We start from the raw sequence: 24,202 nt of genomic DNA on the forward strand, positions 1-24,202 counted from the left end.
CCAAATAATTTGTTAGATTTTCTGCAGCCCAGTAGTTCTTCCATCTGCCTTGTCATTTGTAAAAGTTGTACTTACTTTTAAAAATAAAATACAAATTCTACATCTTCCTGAAGGGAGCAGAGAAAAGGTATTTAAGAATATTGACTTGTTAACGTGTTGAATGGATTAAAGTAGAAGGAGATAGGCAGATGATGTAGAAACTGTTTTACCATGGGCCATGTCAGGAAGCATTTCGATTCCAAGGTGCTATTTAAGGAGTTACTCTCTTCCTTCTCCGTACCCACAGACTTCTGTTTTAATCTCTGTTTTGGGTGCTTTATGAGCCTTGTATCTGCTTGTGCATATCTGTCACTGTGCTAGATTATGTGCTTCTGAACAGTTCATGTGCCTTTTGCTTCTGGTAAGTACACCACAGTGCCTAGCACAAGGTTCTGCACAGTGCATGAACCCAGTAAATCTTTTCGAATGGAATTGAATGAATTTTTTATATGAAAGACTTTATAGAGAAAAATTTTAATCCACTTTTATATGTGGAATATTTTAACGTTATATTCTGTTTTTAAGCCTAGAATGTTTCGTCTTGACCACAGTGCTATTCTTAGGTGTCTTTACATTATATCTTGGAAAATAATAAGTGAGAATTACATCACAGTGTTTTAGTCTTTTAAAACATTGTGATCAAATATAAAAATTATTGATGTTGGTTGTAAAACAAATCAGGTGAAATATTAACTTCTAAGTTTATCTAGGCTGACCTTATAATTTGATTGTACTCAGTAATTGTCTGAAATACAATAACTCACAGAGTGACATCTTCATTTTGAACTTGAAATCAGGACCTAGATTTGAATCTCAGTCTGTAATTTACCACCATTATAACCCCGGACAAATTACATAAACTCTCTGAAATTCGGTTTCCTCATATATATTCATATTAGTTCCCAAAGTTGTGCAAAAATTTAATGAGTTGAAGGTTATGAATGTGAAGCCTCAATGCAAAATTTAGTTACCTGTCTTCAGCTCTAAAATAGTGAAATGATAATTCCTGCTCTGTAGTATTGTTATGAGTATCAAATGTGACAATACATGTGAGTATGTGCCTGGTACAGAACTTCAGAATATTACACAATTGGATAAATGCACTGTTACCCAAATGGATAGCCTAGGAAATATGCCAGAATGGACTTTGGTAGCCAAAGTCTGTGAACTACCAGCTATCATGCATTTTATTCATAGAAAACTTGTAGATTATTATTCACAACCTATTTATTCTTAACATTCATATAATTCTAGAAATTTGAGCATCAGGTTAAAAGTAGTAATTTCAGAGGGGGCACAGTATAGGTGGTTATGAGCCCAGCTTGAATTCTTACTAGTGAGGTAACCCTGGACAAGTTACTTAATTTTTCTGTTCCTCAGTTTTTTTAACAGAAATAGTAAAATGGTACTCCTCTCAGGTTGTTGTGAAGCTATAAATAAGTTAATAGTTTTAAACACCTAGTTCGGTAAGTGTTAGTTACTGTTGCTGTTGTTATGGTAAGAAAAGCAGTTAAAACAAGTTTAGCATCCTGTAGCCTACATACTTTTCAGTGAATACATACACAGTTAAATTATTTTGGAAAGCACTTATCAACTAAACTCAACTTATAAATAACTACCTGTGACCACTTCCACTCTCACTTCCTTTCACCCTACCCTAAAATATACTCCCAAGTTACCTAGGTCCACACTTGCATTTATTACTACCAGAAATGAGGTTGTTCTGCTTGGGGAAGCTGGAACTGGTTCTGTAGCTGATGTGATAGTAGGCTATTTCCCTGCAAGCCCCTCGAAGCTTCTCTTTCTATGAGAGCCCTTGTTTGCCTTCAGTTCTTCCTGCCCCCTCCATGCACTGGAGTACCTGCACCTCTCTGATAGCCACCATTGACCTTTGCCGTACCACTCCCATCCCATTCCACCTCACCTCCCTGTGTTCCAGCCCCTGCTATGTCCCCTTTCACACTGGCGTTCCTGCAGCATCAGACCAGTATGGCATAGAAAGAGGAAGGTATGAAAGGAGTGGTTAGGGGAAGAAGACGAGACTTTTCTCACTGGCAACATGATTGAGATAGTTGTGCTGCTGGCCACTCCATTCACATTTCCCAGAGCATTAATGCAGTACATGGTGGTTATATGATTTTATACTGTCAATTATGTAATTTATTTGTATGTAAATTAAATAGATATTTATCTGGTTTGGTTTGCTTCTCTGAGGTTAGTGGTTCGGTTGGGGGAGTTTGGGGAGCTGGCTTGGCCAGGCTTGGGCACCCAAGCTTCCTTGATGTGCAGAGAATGTGGGGTTTGTAGTTCAGAGAGCTGAATTTGAATCCCAGTAATTCTGCTTCTGAACTCTGAGATCTTGATTGTTACTTTGCACCCTGTGCCTCGTTGTCCTCACCTGTCCTACCTACCAGGTAGAGGTGTGATCAAATGATGTTGACATAAGAAACAAAACCTATTTTTCTTTCCATATCTAATTTATTAAAATGCTTCATAATTGATTTATTTAAGTGATTTTTTCCTGTAGCTCTTTGAAATTTTCTCTCCTTTTATAATTTTCGACCGTCAGGAGACTTTTTGCTCCCAAATGTTTTCACTTACATTTTGCAAGCTGAAACTTCGTGTCTGGCTCATATTTCCTGAGCCTTTTTAGACCTTAGGGAATATTTCTGTCATAAATGCCAGCAGGTTAAAATTATGTGTCTCTTAATCTCTGAAAGTACCTAGTACATATGTTAAAAACAATAGGTGCTTAACATTTAAAAGAGTCAAGCAATAAGCTTTGAGTGAATCTTAGAGCTCATCTTAGGCCTTTTGAGTAATTATGGTATTTTAGGTTGAGACAGTTTTAAATAAATTGGTTTAGAACTGTGGCATCTCTCTTATACCATGTACCTAATTATCTTCTGCATACCAAACATCAGTTAATTAATATTTTCTTTTATTCTTCTCTTTTTCATCATTTTCCTCAGCTTTTCTCTTTTGTAATTAATATAGAATATTTTGGTAAACTCAAGATATAAGTCTTAAAACACTCTAAAAATGTTCGTTTTGGAAATGAGCCTGAAATTAGAGTTTATAAATGTCTGAAGCCTTTGAATTTTCTTTGTATTAACATTTCAGTCTTTCTGTGAAGCATGTGAGAAACTTGTTATTTAGGATTACTCATAAATCATCCTAATGTGTGATCTTGAGTTTTAGCAGTATTCTGCTGTCTCCTTATATCTGGAATAAGATTACAACTTCTAATTTTTTTGTTTGTTTTTGGTAGATTTAGAAACTGGTATTCTATGACATATTACAAAGTGCTAGCTATGCAAAGGAATTTGAGAATATGATCATAATAACCCAATCCCCTTATATATTTTACTGTATAACATTCAGGACCCTTCTAAATTTCCTCATTATGGAGGGAACCTTCCCAAGTAAGGTATCGTGGCCATCTCAAATCCAATAACATAAAAGATGGGAAAAATGAAATTTAAAAGGGAAGAGTAAAGGAATTTTTAAAGTTTCAACTTATCAAAGAAAAACATATTGGGTATTTATATGATGTTCGCATTCCAGGCAATTAAGTATAACATTGTTCTATGTTTTATAAATCTAGAGAATTCTAGGTCTTTAACTTCTAGTATGCCAGGAAAAATAGTCATCACCATTTACCATCTGTGTTCAATGGACCCCTTAAGTCTTTTTACAAATAGTTTACACAAGTAAGAATTAAAAGATGAGAGAGCAACTTGAAATTTTAATAAAAAATGAGGCATGACAGACTCAAATTTTTATTCCATATTTTCCTGGTTTTGAAAGGTACATAACATGCAAAATGGGTATTGTTCTTTGAATGCCACTAACTGTTCATTAGCTGTCATGCCTTCTCTGGGATATATATCTATTTTATAAATGTTGATTTCAGTTTTCAAGGACATCTCTAGCTAGTTCTAGCTTACCATTATTTCTAGTTTTTCTTGCTCTTGCATTATCAAAATGCATTATTTTTAAGACTTTGACATTTTAAAATTTTAAGAGGAAAGTCATCTTCTTTTTCTTCCATAATTGTAAAACAGTACAACAGTTACAAGATCAATTCAATAATTTTATTTCTACATCATCTCTTTCCTTCTAGTTACCTTTGTATAGATACCCGCCTTGATCATTTGTCCACTTACATACTAAATCAAATGAGTATTGAAACACAAACACTAAAAAATGAGAGAAAACTGTCAAAATTTCTTTTAAAATACAGAATCGTCAGTTTCGTGTTAAAAAATATTGCATCATTCTTCTTATTGATTTAGGCTAACTGGATGAAAAATATCTTAGTTTCTTTTTGACTTTGGAAACATTCTTCTCTCATCAATTCTTGTGTTAGGGAAAATTCATCTAGGATTATCTTCATCTGAAGACTCCTGGTCTGATATTTTGCATACGTTATTATTATTTTATCATTTTTATTATAGTCTAGAGTGCTGCTTTACTTTTTGTATTTACCTTATAATTGTGAAATATCTTCCTGTCTCTTTTTTTTTTTTCTCTTTGCCTTTATGGATGTTAAATTAAAAATTCTGAATTCTCAGTTGTGCTCTTTGATAGCTTAAAAAAAAAAAAGACAAAGATGGTGTCTCCAGATGTCTTTTATATCTTCTTGGGAAGATGGTGCAATATTTTGGGCCATGCAGTAAGAAACCTAAAGGTTGATGCAATCGTAATGATTTATTTCACAATTGCATCATCCATCTAGCTCTGTGCTATTCGCTGCACTAGCCACTAGCCATGTGTGGCTGTTGAGCACTTGAAATGTGACTAGTCTAAAAATAAAAAGGTAAAAAAAACCAGATGTAAAATGTCTTCTTAATTTTCATATTCATTATTTGTTAAAATAGTACTATTTGGGATGTATGGGTTAAATTAAAAGTATATTATCAAAATTAATTTCACCTCTTTCATTTTGCCTTTTTAATGTGCCTACTAGAAAATTTAGTAGTATATGTGTAGCTTCCATTTGTGGCTTGCAGTGTTTCTGTTGAATAGTGATGTTCTAGGTAATTCCATTGTTCTGTTATTATTTTGGTCATTTTCAACAAAGTTAGAAATAATTGATAAGTTCAAATACTTATGGGATGATGATGATGAAACAGAATGTTTCAACATACAGAAAAAATAATGTATCTATAATGTATCTTAGATTCATGTAAGGCTCCTATAATGTATCTTAAATTCATAAAAGGGTCCAAAGGACTCGTTGGCAATTGTAAAATAGAATGAGTTTTATTCAGTTTTTTTAAGTAAATTTTCTTTTTGTTCTTTGGAAGACTTCTAGGAATAAAAATAATGAAATCTCAGTCCTCACAGATAATTACAGTTGTCCAGAAAAGTTAAAATTGAGTCCAGTGGGCCCTGATGGTATATCGAGAGCTATATTATATTTTACCCTTTACAGTTTCTAGCTTCGGGTCAGAGCTTTTCTTGACGTCATTTTTAGGTACCTAAATTTGTCGTGGCAGCATAGTAGACTCAGAGGAACCGCATCCTGGTTCTTTGTGTGTTACTTGTAATAGTAATAAAGGGCTTAGTATGAAATCATTTATTAGCCTATAAGATGCATAGTGCATTTTATGATGATACACAAGCTGTATTAGCCACCATTTGATACATACTTTAAAGTATAAGGTTTGAGTATTTGCTTGTCTAAATTGTAATAATTAATACTTCATATATAAACTTAACACCTTTTTTTTTTCTCTTGTAGACTTTTGTGAATGATGTAAGAATTCCAGAACAGACTTATATCACCTTGAAACTTGAAGATAAGTTGAGATTTGGATATGATATCCTTATTGATTTTGTGCATTTATTAAATTTATTCAAAAATCTTTACTCTGGTGTAAATTAACATTTCTTGAGACATAAGAATTCATAATATAGGCATGCTGGAAGTCTCTGTGCCCTTCCAAACTAAAATACATGTTTAAAAAAATACTTTTTTTTTTTTTTTTTTGGTTATTATGCCTGTTCCTAAAAATAATCCTGGAAAAGTTGATGGACTCTTTTTTTTTCTCCTCACTCTGTATTATAGTTTCAGCAGAAGTATCCCTGCAGTGCTATTATATATGCAGTTGGGGTATCAAAGAATGTAACTGGGGAGAGGACAGAGAGTGTGTAATAGTAGCCCAGCCCAGGGATTTTTTTTTTTCCTGGTTAAATGATAATGACACAGGTCAACCTCCAGGAGAAATGTAAAGAATTTAACCCTATCTTTCCTTCTGTCCCCACTTTTACTCCATTTTATGCATTCCATCTCTGTTGCCTGTTCAATTCAAATTTTTCCATATCCTGTGTCTTCTGAGACCCATGCTCCCTGATTAAGTACATTATGCATTTAGCGTGTATTTAAAATTCTTTTGTTTGAAAATAGGATTCTAAGAACTGAATAAGGATATGATGGTGTTCTCCTAGTAAAGAATCACTAGTGAAGAGAAGGGACATGATTGGATGAAGAAGAATAAAAGCATTTCTATTCATACAAGGCAAAAAGCTTTGTAAAAAGAACTTGTTTATATTTAATTAAAATACAGATATTATACATTATGCTGAATGGGTTTTTTTTCACTTTTAATTTTTTCATTTACTGCATTTATCTGGACTTTGATATTAAGGAATGTATCAAATGTACTGGCAACTGGGATGTACTTTTATCACTGTAGCAGAGAAAATGTCTCAGCTAAGTAGAGCTGATACTTAGGTAAAGTAAATGTACTGACACTTTAAAATTGTTCCTAGAGCATAACTAGTTTTTATTTTAGATTTAACTTAAAATTTATGAAAAAAATAGTTTTGTAGCACATCATATAACCTTTATACTTGTAGAGCCAAAGCAGCATGTGAAAAGTGAAACCATTAAACATTAATACCTTTGATTTGTATATTTTAAATCCTTTAAAAAATATGTATCACATAAAATGATTAGGAATTAGCATTAAAGCTTTGATTCAGGGGTTATTTTCTACCAACCTAAGTTTCATCAAAAAATAAATACAGGTATATTTGGAATTTAAGTAACTCAATTCATTTGACATCAGCTGTTTCAAAACATGAGAAAATAGTAGGAAATTTGGGTTTCAGTAAAACTCTATAAAGTTTACTTTGAATTTTAAATCAAGAAGAAACTATTGAGAAGCAACTCATCATCTTTTGTAGATTGCATAATGATTTCTTAATAGAGGACTAATATTTCCTTATATAATTGCTCACAATATTTCTGTCGAAAATTCCTGGGACAAATGTTTTGTTCCCAAGGACTTTTTCAGGGCTGTAAATCAGTGTTGAGCCAGAACGACTACCCAGATCCTCAGGTTAGGCTCAGTTGATTTCATTATTTAAAAATAGCATTTCATATTGCTTTTGATTTTTGAGCATTGTGTATAAATGAACATTGGGCTGTTTCAGTGGCAGAAATTTTATTATATAGGATGAAATTTTAAAAAACAAATTTATTCTGATACCAGACTGAAGTCACTATCATGCTTTATTCATAATTAAAATTAAGTTTAATAGTTAGCTAGTCTACAAACTGTTATACCTTGTAGTTGAAAACTGTGTAATTAAAATGCCACAGCAATAGAAAGAACAGTTTTACCATGAATTGAGACTGGAACTAAGAAACAGAATTTATCTGCCAAGAGTTTTTTTTCTAACCGGAGAAATTGATTTGGAAAAGCAAGTAGTGAAATATCCAAGTTTAAGAAATGACTATAAACTCAGGAGGTATAGTAAAATGCTGCAGTAATCAAGATAAACTTCAGAAGGGGGTAATATATCTCCAGATGGCCAGAAATGTAGCAGGTAAGCAAACCTAAGTTCATTTATTTTACAATTATTTATTAAATGTCTCCCATGTGCCGGGCATAGTCCCCGCAGTCTGGGGGTACAGTACTAAATAAAACAGACCACAGTCTCTGTCTTCCTGGAGCTTACACTTTAATGGGGTTGGAGGGAACTGACAGCACGCACAAAAAGGATAATAGAGGGTGATAAATTCTATGGAGAAAAAGTCTGAATGGGAGACAGAGAGCTAGTGCTGGTGAGTGAGAAGTTATAATTTTAAAAAGGCTATTCATGAAGACTTCACTGAGAAGCCAGCAATGGAGCAGGTAAAGACGCTGGCCTTAATGGATCTATCCGGGGAAACTGCTCTTCAAGCAGATAGAAGAGTTAAGTGCAAGACTTAAACCAGGAGCATGTTTGCCATATTTGAGGAACAGCCTTAGAAGTCAGTGTGGCTGGAGCCAGTGAAGAGTAGGAGAATATGGGGAGCCAGAGTGTATCACCCTAAATAGGCCACTATAAGAATTTTGGCTTTTATTTTAAGTGAAATGGAGAGCCTTAGAGGGTTTGATCAGAGGAGTGATGTGATAATGACTTATATGTTTAAAAGAATCCTCTGGTTACTCTTTTTCAAAGACTAAGGGTGGAAGTGGGCAGCGGTGAAAAGAGGGAGACCAGTTAGGAGGCTGTACAGTAGTTGGCAGTAGTTCCAAGTGAGCAGTAATGGAGGTTTGGACCAGGGTGATAGAAGCAGAGGTAGTGAGAAATGATAGAATTCTGTACATATGTTGAAGATGGAGCCAGTAATATTCTTGATTAGATTGGATGTAGACTAAGAGAAAGAAAAGAGTCAAGGTTGAATCCAAGACTGTACAGTTGATTTAAACAATTAGAAAAGTAGAGTCACCATTAACTGACAACATATTCTGTGGGTAGAGCAGATATTATGGGGAAAATGGGAAGAATATTCCCCCCAAATCCATTTGAATTTGGTTTAATTGAATTTGGTTTAATTGAATTTTGCCACTGTTACTGTTTTCTTTTTGATTTCTGCTGTCTTTATTAATTTCTTCTAAGTGAAAGCTGAGATAATCCAAGATCTTTCTTTTCTAATATAGGCATTTAGTGCTATAAAATTTCCCCTAAGTACAGGCATACCTTGGAGATATTGTGGTTTCAGTTCCAGACCACTGCAATATTGCAAAAAGCCAGTCACACAAATTTTTTGGTTTCCCAATGAGTATGAAAGTTATGTTTATAAACAACATTGGAGTCTATTAAGTGTGCAATAGCATTATGTCTAAAAAAATTGTATATACCTTAATTTAAAAATACTTTATTGCTAAAAAATGTTAACTCTCATCTGAGCCTTCAGCGAGTCCTGATCTTTTTACTGATGCAGGGTCTTGTCTCAGTGTTGACGGCTGCTGACTGATCAGGGTGGTGGCGGCTGAAGGTTGGGGTGGCTGTGGCCATTTCTTAGAATAAGACAGCAGTGAAGTTTGTCACATCGGTTGACTCTTCCCTTCAAGAACAATTTTTCTGTAGTACGCAATGTTGTTTCATAGCATTTTATCCACAGTAGAACTTCTTTCAAAATTGGAGTCAGTCCTCTCAAATCCTGTTGCTGTTTTATCAACTGAGTTTATGCATTATTCTGAATACTTTGTTGTCATTTCAAAATCGTCACAGCATCTTCATGAGGAAGAGTTTCCATCTCAAGAAACCATTTTCTGGGACTTCACTGGTGGTCCAGTGGTTAAGACTCTGCACTTCCAGTGCAGAGGGTACAGGTTCATCCCTGGTCGGGGAAGTTCCGCATGCTGAACGGTGCAGCCAAAAAACAAACAAAAAGAAACCACTTTCTTTGCTCCTTCATAGGAAGCAACTCCTTATGCGTTCAAGTTTTATCATGAGATTGCAGCAATTCACTCACATCTTCAGGCTCCACTTCTAATTCTAGTTTTCTTGCTGTTTCCACCACATCTGCAGTTACTTGTTCCACTGAAGTCTTGAACCACTCAAAGTCACCCATGGGGGTTGGAATCAACTTCTTCCAAACTCCTGTTAATGTTGATATTTTAATCTCTTCCCATGAATCATGAATGTTCTTAACAGCATCTAGAATGGTGAGTCTTTTCCAGAAGGTTTTCAATTGACTTTTCCCAGATCCATCAGAGGAATCACTGTATATGGCAGCTTTATGAAATGTATTTATTCAATAATAAGACTTGAAAGTCGAAATAACTCCTTGATCCATGGGCTGCAGAATGGATGTTGTTGTTAGCAGGCATGAAAACAACATTAATCTTGTACATCTCCATCAAAGCTCTTGCATGGCCAGGTGCATTGTCATTGAGCAGAAATATTTTGAAAGGAATCTTTTTCTGAGCAGTAGGTCTCAAACAGTGGGCTTAAAGTATTCATTAAATCATGTTGTAAACAGATGTGCTGTCATCCAGGCTTTATTGTTCAACTGTTAGAGCACAGGCAGAGTAGATTTAGCATAATTCTTAAGGATCCTAGGATTTTCAGAATGGTAAGTAAGCATTGGCTTCAACTTAAAGTCACCAGCTGCATTAGCCCCTAACAAGAGAGTCAGCCTGCCCTTTGAAGCTTTGAAGCCAAGGCATTGACTTCTGCTCTCTAGCTATGGAAGTCCTAGAGGGCATCTTCTTCCAAAGAAGACTGTTTTGTCTACACTGAAAATCTGTTGTTTAGTGTAGTCACCTCCATTATAATTCTTAGCTAGATCTTCTGGATAACTTGCTGTAGCTTCTACATCAGCACTTGCTGCTTCACTTTGCAATTTTATGTTATGGAGACAGCTTCTTTTCCTAAGCTTCATGAACCAGCCTCTGCTACCTTCACACGTTTCTTCTGCAGCTTCCTCACCTCTCTCAGCCTTCATTGAGGAGAGTTAGGGCCTTGCTCTGGATTAGACTTTGGCGTAAGAGAAAGTTGTGGTCTGATCTTCTGTTCAGACCACTCAAACTTACTCCAGGTTAGCAATAAGGCTGTTTAGCTTTCTTATTATTCATGTGGTCACTAGAGTAGCACTTTTAATTTCCCTCAAGAACTTTCCCTTTGCATTCACAATTTGGCTGACTGGCACACGAGGCCTAGCTTTGGTTCTGTCTTGGCTTTTGACATGCCTTCCTCACTAAGTTTAGTCATTTCTAGCTTTTAATATAAAGTGAAAGATGTGTGACTCTTCATTTCTCTTGAATATTTGGAGGTTATCATAGGGTTATTAATTGGCCTAATTTCAATGTCGTTGTGTCTTAGGGAATAGGGTGGCCTGAGGAGAGGAACAGGAACGGCCAGTTGGTAGACCAGTCAGAACTTGCACAACATCTATCAGTTAAGTTCACCATCTTATATGGGTGAGGTTCATAGTGCCCCAAAACAATTACAATAGTAACATCAAAGATCACTGATGACAGATCACCATAATAAATATAAAAATAATGAAAACGTTTGAATTATCGTGAGAATTACCAAAATGTGATACAGAGATACAAAGTGAGCAAATGCTGTTAGAAAAATGGCTCTGATAGACTTGCTGGGTGCAGCGTTGCCACAAACCTTCAGTTTGTGAAAAACACAATATCTGCAAAGCACAATAAACGGAAGTGCAATAAAACAAAGTATGCCTGTAATGCTTTAACATGCAAGATACTTTCTAGTTTCTCTTTTGATCTTTGCATCATTGGGTTATTTAATCTTTGTTACTTAGTTTCTAAATATTTGGAAATTTTTCCCAAAGACTTTGTTATTAATTTCTAATTTAATCCCATAGTGGTCAGGAACATACTATGTATATCTCAAATCCTGTCCTGTCACCCAGAATATATCTAGTCTATCTGGGTAAATATTCTCTATGTACTTGAAAAGAATGTGCATTCTACTGCTTTTGGTTGGAGTATTCTATTAATGTCGGTTAGGCCAGGTTAGTTGGTAGTGTTGTTCGCATCTTCTCTATTTTACTGATTTGTTGTCTACTTGTTCTGTCAATTTTTGAGAAAGAGATATTGAAATCTTGGGCTATAATTGGGTTTGTCTGTTTCTCCTTGCAGAAGTTTTTGCCTCATGTAATTTGAAACTCTATTATTAGTTATGTAAACATTTAGAATTATTGTGTCCTCTTGGTAAGTTGATCCCCTTTATAATTATAAAATGACCTGCTTTGTCTGTGATAATATTACTTTGTGCCCTGAAATCTGGTTTGTCTAGACATTAGTTTTGGATTGGTGTTAGCATGGTATACCTCTTGCATTCTTTTACTTTTAACCTATTGTCTCTACATTTGAAGTAGGCAGCATATAGTTGGTCTTACTGTTTCATTCAATCTGATCATTTCTGCCTTCATTTGGGGATTTAGAGCATTCACATTTAATGGTGTGGTTAGACTTAAATCTATCATCTTGATATTTGTGCTCGATTTGCCCCATCATTTTTTTTTCTTTTTCTCTTAATTAATTTTGGATTATTTAAACCTTTTTTAGGATTTCATTTTGTCTCCTTTGTTAGCTTATTACTGTAACACTTTTTAAAAAATTTTAGTGGTTGTTTTAAGATTTATAATTTTATCCTTAATTTTAAGCTGTATTTTCAAGTGACATTATACCACTTCACGTATAGTATAAGAGCGTTACAGTAGTATACTTTCTTCTGTCCTGACTTTTGTGCTATGGTTGTCATACATTTTATTTTTATATATGTTACAAATCCCATTCTACATTGTTATCAGTAAAACATCAGTTATCTTTTAAAGAGATTTAAATAATAAGAAAAATATCTTAGATTTTTATGGCCATTGTACTCATATCTTAGACCAATGTAGCTACCATTTCTTGTGCTCTTCATCCTTTTTTATAGATCCATGTTTTCATCTAGTATCATTTTCTTTCTATGTAAAGAACTTCCTATAATATTTGTTATAGTATGGCACTGCTGGTGATGAATTCTTTCATCTTTTTTATGTCTGGAAAAGCATTTCATTTTAGTTATTGGAAGTTATTTTTTCTGGGCATAGAATTCTAAATGACATTTCTTTTCTTTCAGTTACTTTAAAGTTGTTGCTCCACTGTATTCTCACTTGCATTGGTTCCCTTTTCCCCTGGTTTTGAGCAGTTTGATTATGATGTGCCTTTGTGTAGTTTTCTTCATGTTTCTTGTGCTTGAGGATTTTTGAGCTTCTTGGATATGTGGGTTTATACTTTTAATCAAATTTAGAAAAAAATTTCAGCCATTATTTCTTCAAATCTTTTTTTTCCGTCCTCCCTATTTTTTTTCCAGAGACTTCAAGTAAATGTATATTAGGCTACTTGAAGTTGTCTCCTAGCTTACTGAGGCTCTATTTATTATTTTTTAATAATTATCTGTTCTCTCTGCATTTCAATTTGGGTTGTTATTATTGTTTACTAAACTTTTCTTTGGCTGTGTCTAATCTGCAGTTAACCCATCCAGTATAGTTTACAGCTCTAGAAGTTCAATTTGGATTTTGTTTTTGGTATCTTCCAAGTCTCTACTTATTTTTTTTAAACAATATAATAACTGTGTTAACATGTTTGTTGACATCTGTGTCAGTTCTGGGTCAGTTTTGATTGATTTTTACATTCACTGTAAGTTTTGACTGAATGGCAGACATTGTGAATTTTTACCTTGTTGAGTATTATATGCATATTTTTGGATTCCTATAAATATTTTTGAGCTTTGTTCTGGGAAACAGGTTACCTGGAAACAATTTCATCATGTTGAGTCTTGCTTTTAAGATTTGTTAGGCTTCTAAGATTAGTCTGGGGTTAATTAATTCCCCACTACAGAGGCAAGGTCTTTCTGTATACTCTGCTGTAGGGGTCAGCAAAACTATTGGTAAATCTGACTCTCAGGCTCTATTTGTAAATAAAGTTTTATTGGCACACAGCGATATACACTCACTCACATATTTCTATGGCCGCTTTTATACTACCACAGCAGAGTTGAGTAGTTGCAACAGAGACCATATGGCCCTCAAAATGTTTACTGTCTGCCCCTTTTTAGAAACAATTTACCAATCCCTGCTTTATCCAGTGGCTCATGATACATGAGGTTTTCCAACTTGGCTGTTGTAATTAGACACTATTTCTGGCCCTGCTTGAGCACTGGGCACTCTAATACTTTCAAGTGGTTCTTGTCCCAGTCGTTTCTCAAATGAATGTGCTGATCAGTATTCAGCTGAATACTTGAGCAAGTCCCTGTAACAGTCTCTGGAATTCTGTCACTGTGCAGCTCTCTTCTCCTCAGTACTCAGTCCCATCAACTCTAGTCACCTTGGTCTCCCTAGACTCTCAACCCTCTGTCTTCCACAGCTCAGAGAGTCTGCCAGGTTCTGCCTGGATTACCCATCCTTGCAGTGTGACTTGGAAGCTCTCTTAAGGTAGTGAGTTGGGGCAGTGATTGCGCTCACTTTGCTTTGTTCCTCTTCACTCAAGACAGTGGTCTTTTGTTACCTGGTGTTGATTGTCTTGCAGACCATGGTTTTATGTATTTTGTCTGGTTTTCAGTTGTTTCTTATTTAAAGAAATGTGGAAATAAGCTATAAAGATTAATGATTTTTAGTAAGCAAGGTTTAAGTAAGCATGTAACTTTCTTCTGGAATTTTTTGAGATATAATTGACATACAACTATAGTTAATATTACTGTATTGTATATTTTGTAACTTATTGACATCATAAGTAATTGTACCTTAGATTTTCATTTTTCTGAATTAACCAAGTTAGAAACAGTTTTTGGAGGGAAAAGCTGAGGTTAGGGCAGTCTCAAAATCTCGTAGTCATACCAGAGTTCTCAGGTAAATTCATGACCTAAACAGAAGGATTTTTGAGGGCTTTGGTGCCCCACACAGGAGTTTTTTGGTAAGGTAAAGTGTGCGAACTTATGAGTTACACCCTCTTATAAGTTGTCCTTGATCTTAAAAAAGTCTAAATCTAAAGAGAATACCCCAGACTAGCCTTGAGGAATAGCCTTAAAAGCCCTCCCAGGAGAATCTAGAAGCATCAGAAAACACTCACAACAGGCTAAAATCATTTGTTTCCCGTTGAAAAAAATAGAAATGGCTTTCAATATTTTTAAGGTGCTGTGTTTAACATTGAAAATGTAGGAATGCTATGAATCTTCTCCAGCTGTTAATAAGTTTCTTGGGGGTAAAACAAAGTTACTAGATTTTTACTTTTTATTAGCTATACTTAGTTATGAACTGTATATTGTCATATATACCAACAAATGTATATCAGCATATGTAAATAACAAAAAAGGAAAATTTTATTATTTCACAGTTATAGGAAGCAATGTAAACTGATAGGAAACCCCTGCACCTGGTATTCAGTTGAATAGATTGTTATCTTGGGTTCTGCCCCGTTAGTCCTCAAGTTCCTCATCTGTAGAATGGGAAGGCGGGTTAATGGAATTGAACAGGATATTCCCAAAGCGCTTTACAATTCTAAAAAATTCTGAGTTTTTATTATTTTAATGAGTAGAACTATCGGTCAAATACTCGTTAACAAGTTTACTGCTTGTTATGCATGGGAAGTCTGTTTTTCTCCCACGTGGTAATTAAAGCTTTCTACCCTTGAAGTCACGGGTGCTCTGAATTGGTAAAGAAGACTAGAATTTACTATGTGGTTATAAAAGTCCTTTCATTACAGGGTTAAGTAATGGTGAGAAATGTGACCTCTACTGTTTAGTGAAAGATCTTTTTAATATACAGAGGCATTGTTCTTTTTTGTATAATAATGAAAGCATTCATTATATCTAGCTTTTGGTTCTAATCTGTATAGAATCAGTTGTTTGATAATGTAGTATGACCCTGATTGCAATTCATGGGGGGAAGGAGTGGTTGTAGTTGCTGTTAAGACCCTAATTATAACATTTCTTTTGCACTTTCAAGATGAACTTCATTTTATCAATGCTTGTGAAGTAGGAGTAATTGAATTCCTTCAGGATTTACTGTTGGGTAATCACTGATGATGTACTTCTTTTTAGATTTTTGTGATTAGCTATCAATATAATTTAATCCAGCTACTTTCTCTTTGTGGTCATATTATTGTTAGTGAGAACTGAAAATGTCTTTTGTGCTTCAATTAATCATCCAGTTATTCGCTTCTTGAAGGCCATGATCACCTAAGTTTAGAATTACTTGCTAGATTTTAAGATTTTATTTAGTATTTAAAAATGAAATTTTTATATTTGTGAGCATATTTTAACATTTAATTCTTAAAGAGAATATAGTCATTCTACTGTAACTACCTGTAAAAAATAGGACAATTTCTATATTTGATCATTTTAAGCTTGATTATCAGAATTTTGAAATTATATTCTTCCTTAGCCCTGTTTACATACAAATCTTTTCACTGTAGTACGAGGAGAAATGAGGGTCCCTGAAGAAGCTCTAAAGGTAAAAAGATTTTACTTATTTCTTTCGTAAATCTACCATTTACTAGGGTTGATTTCACTCATGTATATTTCACTTCCATTTTAAAATGTTTTATAGCACGAGAAGTTTACCATTCAGCTTCAATTGTCCCAAAAATCTTCAGAATCAGAATTATTGAAATCTGCATGTGCCAAAAGCATAGATTCAAAGGTAGCAGATACCATGGCAGAAGTGCCGCACAAAGCTACAGAAGCACTAAAATCTGAGGAAAAAGCCATAGGTAAGTTAACCTCTTTCAAAATATCATATTTATACTCGATTATGAAGAAATTGCATGCTTTGTTCTCAAAAGCTTGGCCATACCCTTATAAAAATAATGAATGATAATAATGACAATTTCAGAGTGGGTTTTAATGCAGCCAGTGCTTCATTAGAAAGCGTTATAAAACATATAATTATATGGCAGTTGTATGTAGGTATGTTTAATATGTTTAAATATTTGAGGAAAGTACATATAATTTGCCTTTATAGTATTTTTATTATTTCATGTTTGCTACTTTTTTTTCTGGATTGTAACTGAAATGAATGGAAAGGAAATGTCCAGTAATGCCTACATCATCATAATTATTGTATTTATAGTGTTCCAGGAACTGTAAAAAATATTTTATATAGATAATCCCATTCATACAAAAGCAATTTTTAAAACTGCTAGACATTACCAGATTGCTCAAATATAAATCTGTTAGTCCAGTTAACAACTAGTTTAAATTTAGTTACTGTGCGATGCCCTTAGGTTTTAATAAAAAATAAAAAATGGTCACTTATACGAAAATTTAGTTTTGTCTTTCATATTTAGATTTATGAGCCATTTCTGTATACCAAAGAGCTAATTACACTTTGACAAAAAGCTGTTGGGCTATAGCCGTTTACATTACTTAGATAATAGCCAGTGCAGAATTTCATTTATTTCATCATGTTCAATATTGAATGAGATTCACAAATACTAAGTTATTCAACTTAGAGTGCTTTTCAGCTATCTAGACTATACAGTTGACCCTTGAACAACACTGCTTTGAACTATGCAGGTCCACTTATGCAGATTTTTTTTCAGTAGTAAACACTACAATACTACATGGTCCACTTTAGTTGAATCTACGAATGTGGAACTGCATATATGGGGGGACTGTGGACTTGGAAGGCTTACTATAAGTTATACTCGAATTTTCAACTGCAGGGAGGGTTGAGGCTCCTAACCCCGTGTTGTTCAGGGGTCAGCTGTACTTTTTCATTTAATAAATCAACAGGGCAATTCTAGCATTCTGCAAAAGCATTTTTTTTCCTGTTTCATATGCTTTAGACAGATTTTTCCCACCTCTTTCCAGATACTTCTGCTATGCCCCGTGGTACTCCATTATATGGGCAGCCATCATGGTGGGGGGATGATGAGGTGGATGAACAAAGAGCTTTCAAGTCAAATGGCAAACCTGAAGAGAAAAATCGTGAAACTGGAACATCAGGTAAAAAAATCTCAGACTATGACGTTAAGTAGGTATTTTAGGAAGAAACTTATCATCAAAGCAAAAATCTGTCTACCCTTAAAAGAGATGTCTCCTATTCTTTAATATGATAAAAATAGTTGATGAATGTTTTAATGACGTTGTCATTTTAAATTAAATTTATTTATTATGAATGATTCTCTCATAAAGTATTAATTCTAATATCTTTGTAAATCACTTTTATTTAAAATATTTTTCCTTATGTATCTTATTTATGAGGGTGTTAAAACTTGATATATAGTTAAATAATATAATTGGGCATTTTAAGTATTTTTAAATAATTATTTAAATGTTTTAATTATACCAAAATAGTAACTACAAACTAGTTTTGTGTGTTTTCATTAGATTCACAAACATATAATCATATTTTTTATTATGTTCAAAATGTTGTATGAAGTTTAAAACTTCTTTAAAATCTCAGTGTGCCCAATTTGTTGGGGTATGTTAGCAACAAGATTAGCTGTTCAGCAGCCAGAATGAAGAAATAATTCTAGATCACATTCTCAGATTAATAGTCAAGGAACATAATCTTTTGTTGCTGGAGAAGTTTAGTAATGAACTAAGTGAAAAGCCAGAAAATCAAGATTTCCAGGAAATAAATGGAGGTATCAGTTGTCTATCACACAAGGACTTGACAAGGACATCTACACTGAAGGATGAACAACCAGGTTCCGTGATAATAGCAGATAAGGATTAGAACTGGAGGAATTAAATACAGGCACCAGGGAGCAGTATGGAAAGCCAGCTTTGACTCTGAGTCAAGGATAGATTCCATCAGAAGTCCTGTCAACTTTCTACCTTTGACCATAATTCTACAAGATAAATAAGAGATTTTTCTTAGCTGGAGAATAAGAGCACTGGTTCTTAAATATGCTCTAATTTTACCAGGATACAAGTCTTAGAAAGCTGCCCTTATCAACTTGATCTCAAAGTGCCCCAAACTGAAAGTTGTGAACTTTGCAAATAAATTCCCATCTCAGTTTCCTTGTTTCTGTGGCCAACACGGTTTTTTCTTCACGTTCAAGCTCAGAAACTTAGTATTATTTAGCATACCCTCAAATGCAAATAATAGAAATACCACCTGAGACTAAACAGGAAGGAAATCTACTGGCTTAAATAAATAACTGAACCTCTTCAGCATTGGTTAATGCAGCATCTCAATGGTGTCATCAGCTAGCTATTTTCTCTCGGACTCTCTGCCCTTCTATTCACAGTGGCTGCATACTGAGGGAGTTTCCCCTCGTACTCATAGGCTGCTTGCCAGTAGCAGTTGGAGTGCATCCTACTTTGATCACATCCAGTGGGAAATAGCAAAGGTCGCTTCTAGAAGAACCCCTGGAAACTTTCCCCAAAGTTTTCAACACGTTTGTCATCTCATTGGCCTCTCATGGGTTCAGGAGTAGGTCACCTGCTTATTTCTGAACCAATCCCTGGCAAGGGTTATGAGATTATCCTTAAGCCAATCGTACCCATCCTGAAGCTGAATATGGGGTTAGTTTTCCCCTAAGGCACATGAGCTGTATCAGGAAAGAGTTAGAGATACCTGGGAATGTTGGCGTTCTTTTAGGAGGGAGGAACAGGAAATGCATTTTGGAAGGCAGTCAAGAATGTCTACTTTATATGAAATCTTTGTGTCTTCCCTTCCTTTCACCTCATCTATTATATTGCCTACTTCTGTTGCCCTTTTTTTCCATTGAATCATAATTGAACTATTTCCAGCTTCAACCCTTCTGCAGTTAATTTTGTATAATAAATCTAAGCTGCCATTTATTTCCTTTCTTTAAGAAACTACAGTAGCTTCCTTTTGCTTGCCAAATAGATATTATGTCAAAGTTCTCTCTAATTTTGTTCCACTTTCCTTAGCCTTGTAACCCACTACCAGTTGTATAGTGCTCTCTCCCAGTGCATTTCCACATAAAGTAGACTAATTCCTGCCTGCTCTTCTCCCACAGACATGTATACACATAAATCAGGTAGTATAAAATTCTAAAGGATATGTCTGTTTATATGTATTGCTAATATGTAACACTTTCCTTCAGTATTTTGTGTGTATGCCTTCTCATCTAAACTATAAGTTCCTTACTTCAGGGATCCCATATTATTTTATCATTGTGTACTAGAGCCAACTAGGAGAAAGAGAGAGAGGGAGAGAGAGAAGGGGAGGGGGAGAGAGAGAGAAAGGAAGGGAGAGAGAGAGAGAGGGGAGAGTGAGAAAAAAAAATGTACCAATAATTAGGTGGTTAACTTAGAAGAAAACACAGCAGAATTTAACTGTTGCCAAATTCTGAAAATAATTGTAATACTGAGTTTATCTAGCCATTAAAGATCCTTCCACCCTCACACACAAAACAACTTTTGAAATCTGAAATACATATCTTCTAGAATACAATGAATGTAATTACAATAAATGGAAATACAGTAAATGTAATTTTTGTACTGGAGACAGAACCATGATTTATTAACAACAGCTAGCACTTCAGTGGTGCTTGCTTTATCCAGACACTCTTCTTCGTGCCCTGCATATGTTTAATCATTTAATCCTCTCACAGCGATACCTAAAAGTAGTTACTGTTATCATCCCCATTTTATAAATAAGGAAACGGCGGCAAGGTGATGTGAATTTATTCACAAGGTCACCCTGCTAGCAAATAGTGTAGCTGGGATTCGAACCCAGGTAGCCTGACTCTCGAGTCCATGCTCTTAACCACAAACAGTTAACATTTCAGCCATCATTACACACACACACACACACACACACACACACACACAGATTCACTCCAAAAGAATATACTTCGTAGAGTATCAAGATTAAAACAAGCACTCCAAAACCAAATTGACATAAAAAATTGATCTCTCATACCTAAGTGTAATGAAATGAATTTCAAACTGTGAAGCATCCAGTAGTAATTTCATCCGTGTGAATGAAACTAAATTCTTAAATGATTACCAGCTTGTGTGCCATGTCTCATTGAGTATCTTTTCTGCCAGATGACAAAAGCTGTCTCATAATCTTGGGATTATTTTTGAGTTAGAAGGAATTAAGTGATTTACGTCTTTTGTTAAGTAACTTGAAGCACTCTGTCAGATTCAGCTGATTAAAAGCCTTAATGAGAGTCTCATTTGCTTTCTTATATTAGTGTGAGGATGTTATTGTTCCAGATTTATCATTTGTAGTTTTTTAAAATATAGGGTGAGAGAAACAGTTTACTAATCTGAAATAATTTATGATGCCAGCAGATATTGTAGAATCAAATTTGAAAATGTATATTGAATGCTATTTCACTTGGTCATTTTGAAATTAACGTTTTTTTTAGTGTTTCAGATTATGAAATATAAATGGTTAGTTTATTTGTTCTCTAAGCATGCTTTTTTGGTAAAAGCAAAAAGTGATTTGCTTCTTGGTTACCAATTTTTAGAATGTAAAATCTTAGTATTTATTTTGAAAAGTGAGCATTCCAGAAAGGATAATAGAGTATCTATTACCTAGTAACTTTTTATGTCCCTTTCTGTGGGTCCATGTGTATCCAGAATCTCCTACCAATTTACCTTAAAGCCCAAAGAAACTAGAAGCAAATATTAGAGCAATCAAGTTCTCCTGAAATTGTGTGAATATTTGAGTCCTATTAAAGGAGAATTTGTCCTCATTTTAGTTCAGGTATGCTCTTCTACCTTCTAACTTGGTTTAAACAGTTTAAACATTTTTTAGGTTACAATTAAAGGCCTTTAAGTGTTGCATACATTTTGAAAAGGTGTGTACAACTGTGAAGAGTAGATTTTTGGCTCTTTTACACTGATTTTTAGTCTAATTAAACTAAATTTGAAAACTTTTGAGTTGTAGTTTCTTTTTGGTAAAAGGAGTTTCCCAGTCTTTGTAATTTGAAGTACTTGAATATACTAGGTTGGATGGATATCTTAAGCAGAATTTGCCTACATAATTATAGTCTTTATTATCTTGAAATAGCTTAATATTTCATTTAATTTAGTACAGAAGAATGAAGGGAACATATTTTCTGAATTATGTATATTATAAGGTTCCCTGGAAGGTCACACAATCATAAAATACCTTAAGAATTTAAGGATATTGCTCTTCTGATTTAGATAAACATAATTCTAGCATAATCAGTTATTAAATACTTTTAAATATTTAGCAATTGAGATTAATAATAAAATATTGGTATAAATAAAATATTAGTATTTTAGTATATAATTTACTTTACTTTAGTATAAACAAAATAGGTTTTGAAGAGAAATGCATGTTAAATTCATAAATTTCAGAACATGTTTTGCCAGTGTACTGAGAGAGGAAAGCTGTTTTATTTTTCTATATTAATTTAGAAGACCCCTAATAATTTTTCTAGTGGGCATACAATTCCCAAATATACTAGGCCCACAGTTGATCTGGTTTTATCATCTTCAGAGAAATGAATTCCTCTACATAATGAATTTTCCAGATGACTGAACTTTACTTTTACAACTGAAATTTTTTTTTAAGTTTAACCATTTCCTAAATTTCTATTAAATGAATTACCAATGTCATTGCCTTCTTAAGCACAGAAGGCTGAATATAATTTAAATGTTTGCTTTATGACTCAGAAGCATCATTATGAACATCAGTGATTGAACTGTGATACATTACAGTGATGCCTTTGGGAGACTTGAAGTATGTAAGACTGTTTGCTCCATATGCTTAATGAATGGTTCTGAACTACTGTGTTTTTGAGGCATGTGTCTGCTCTTGATTGTTTTTTGACTTATCTCAACCACTTGACTCTTCTTAATGCAATATGTCTGACCTTAATCCTTGCTTTTACATCCCCTCCAGATTTGCCACATGTAATCTGAGTAAATAGTCAAAGAAAGGTTCTCAATGAAGGACTTTCCTGGTAGTAAAGATCACAAATATGAGGATATAGGTGTTGTCATATCTGTCTTGAGTTTTTTATTTTAGAGTTAGATTTTGGGTTTTAGTTTCTTGTTTCCCTAATTAGCTATGTTGAAGAGTTGGAGGAGGAAAAGTAAGAGAAACATTTATTTTTGTGCCTACTTTGTGCCAGACTTTTTCTGGATAACTTATCTCACTGAATCTTCACAACAATCTTATGGGTAGATATTATTTTCTCATTTTACAATGAGGAAAATGAGAATTAAGGACTGATAGAGACAGGACTTAACCTGATTTCAAATCTTCTCCCTACTTTCCACTAATCATATCATATATGCTGCCTTTCCACTCTGTTGTGCTGCTTGACATTGTTAGATAAGCGATTTTTGGTTAAATTAGGTGTTAACTTGTATAAGTCTCAGGGTTTCTAATCCTTGGAGTAAAGGCAGTTTTGAAGTAGGACTAACTTAGAAAATAATAATCTTAAAAGTAGTTATGTGCAGTTGTTGATCTCTGCTTTTTTAATGTGTTATAATGTGAAAGCATATTAAAAGTATGTCAGTATTAACCGTGAAGTTTTTTTCACAAGGGAGGAAAATTGGGAACATACTCATTTGAATTGTGAATGACAAGTAAATGATAAATGCTATACCCCTGGGCCAGCTCTTTGTAGTTATTGCTTCATAGTTCAGCCACATCATTTTATTTGGGTATTCAGGTGGTGGTAGTAGGAAACTACTAACCCTTGTCTTCAGGGTTACTCTGTTACCTGTAAGGACGTGGAAAGCAAAATGAATGACTGAATGAATAAATGATGATAGATAGGATAGGTTTATTTATTTATTTATTTATTTATTTATTTATTTATTTAACATCTTTATTGGAGTATAATTGCTTTACATTGTGTTAGTTTCTGCTGTATGACGAAGTGAATCAGCTATACATATGCTTACATCCCCATATCCCCTCCCTCTTGCGTGTCCCTCCCACCCCTCTAGGTGGTCACAAACCACCAAGCTGATCTCCCTGTGCTATGTGGCTGCATCCCACTAGCTGTCTGTTTTACATTTGGTAGTGTATATATGTCCATGCCACTCTATCACTTCGTCCCAGCTTATCCTTCTTTCTCCCTGTGTCCTCAAGTCCATTCTCTATGTCTGCATCTTTATTCCTGTCCTGCCCCTAGGTTCTTCAGAACTTTTTTTTTAGATTCCATTTATACATGTTAGCATATGGTATTTGTTTTTCTCTTTCTGACTTACTTCACTCTGTATGACAGATTCTAGGTCCATCCACCTCACTACAAATAACTCAATTTCATTTCTTTTTATGGCTGAGTAATATTCCATTGTATATATGTGCCACATCTTCTTTATCCATTCATCTGTAGATGGACACTTAGGTTACTCCCATGTCCTGGCTATTGTAAATAGTGCTGCAAGGACCATTGTGGAACATGACTTTTTTTGAATTATGGTTTTCTCA

The 24,202-nt window shown here is 34.4% G+C and overlaps 1 protein-coding gene and 1 long non-coding RNA gene across 26 annotated transcripts in view; one reads left to right on the forward strand and one right to left on the reverse strand.

Moving 5' to 3' along the window:
• The window catches only part of CEP170 (centrosomal protein 170), a 144,357-nt gene that overhangs the window by 57,148 nt on the left and 63,007 nt on the right, over nt 1-24,202 (forward strand). For all 25 annotated transcript variants that reach the window (XM_082469981.1, XM_082469980.1, XM_082469971.1 and 22 more), the window contains 4 exons: nt 5,789-5,867; nt 16,242-16,300; nt 16,397-16,559; nt 17,662-17,796. In XM_082469981.1, the coding sequence (XP_082326107.1) occupies nt 5,789-5,867; nt 16,242-16,300; nt 16,397-16,559; nt 17,662-17,796 (436 nt within the window). The remainder of the gene's footprint in view (nt 1-5,788; nt 5,868-16,241; nt 16,301-16,396; nt 16,560-17,661; nt 17,797-24,202) is intronic.
• Nucleotides 1-24,202, reverse strand: part of LOC309665210 — a 402,660-nt gene that overhangs the window by 5,452 nt on the left and 373,006 nt on the right. The window lies entirely within an intron of this gene.

This window comes from Balaenoptera physalus (assembly GCF_965194825.1).
Source record: "Balaenoptera physalus genome assembly, chromosome: 1".
Classification (NCBI taxonomy): domain Eukaryota; kingdom Metazoa; phylum Chordata; class Mammalia; order Artiodactyla; family Balaenopteridae; genus Balaenoptera; species Balaenoptera physalus.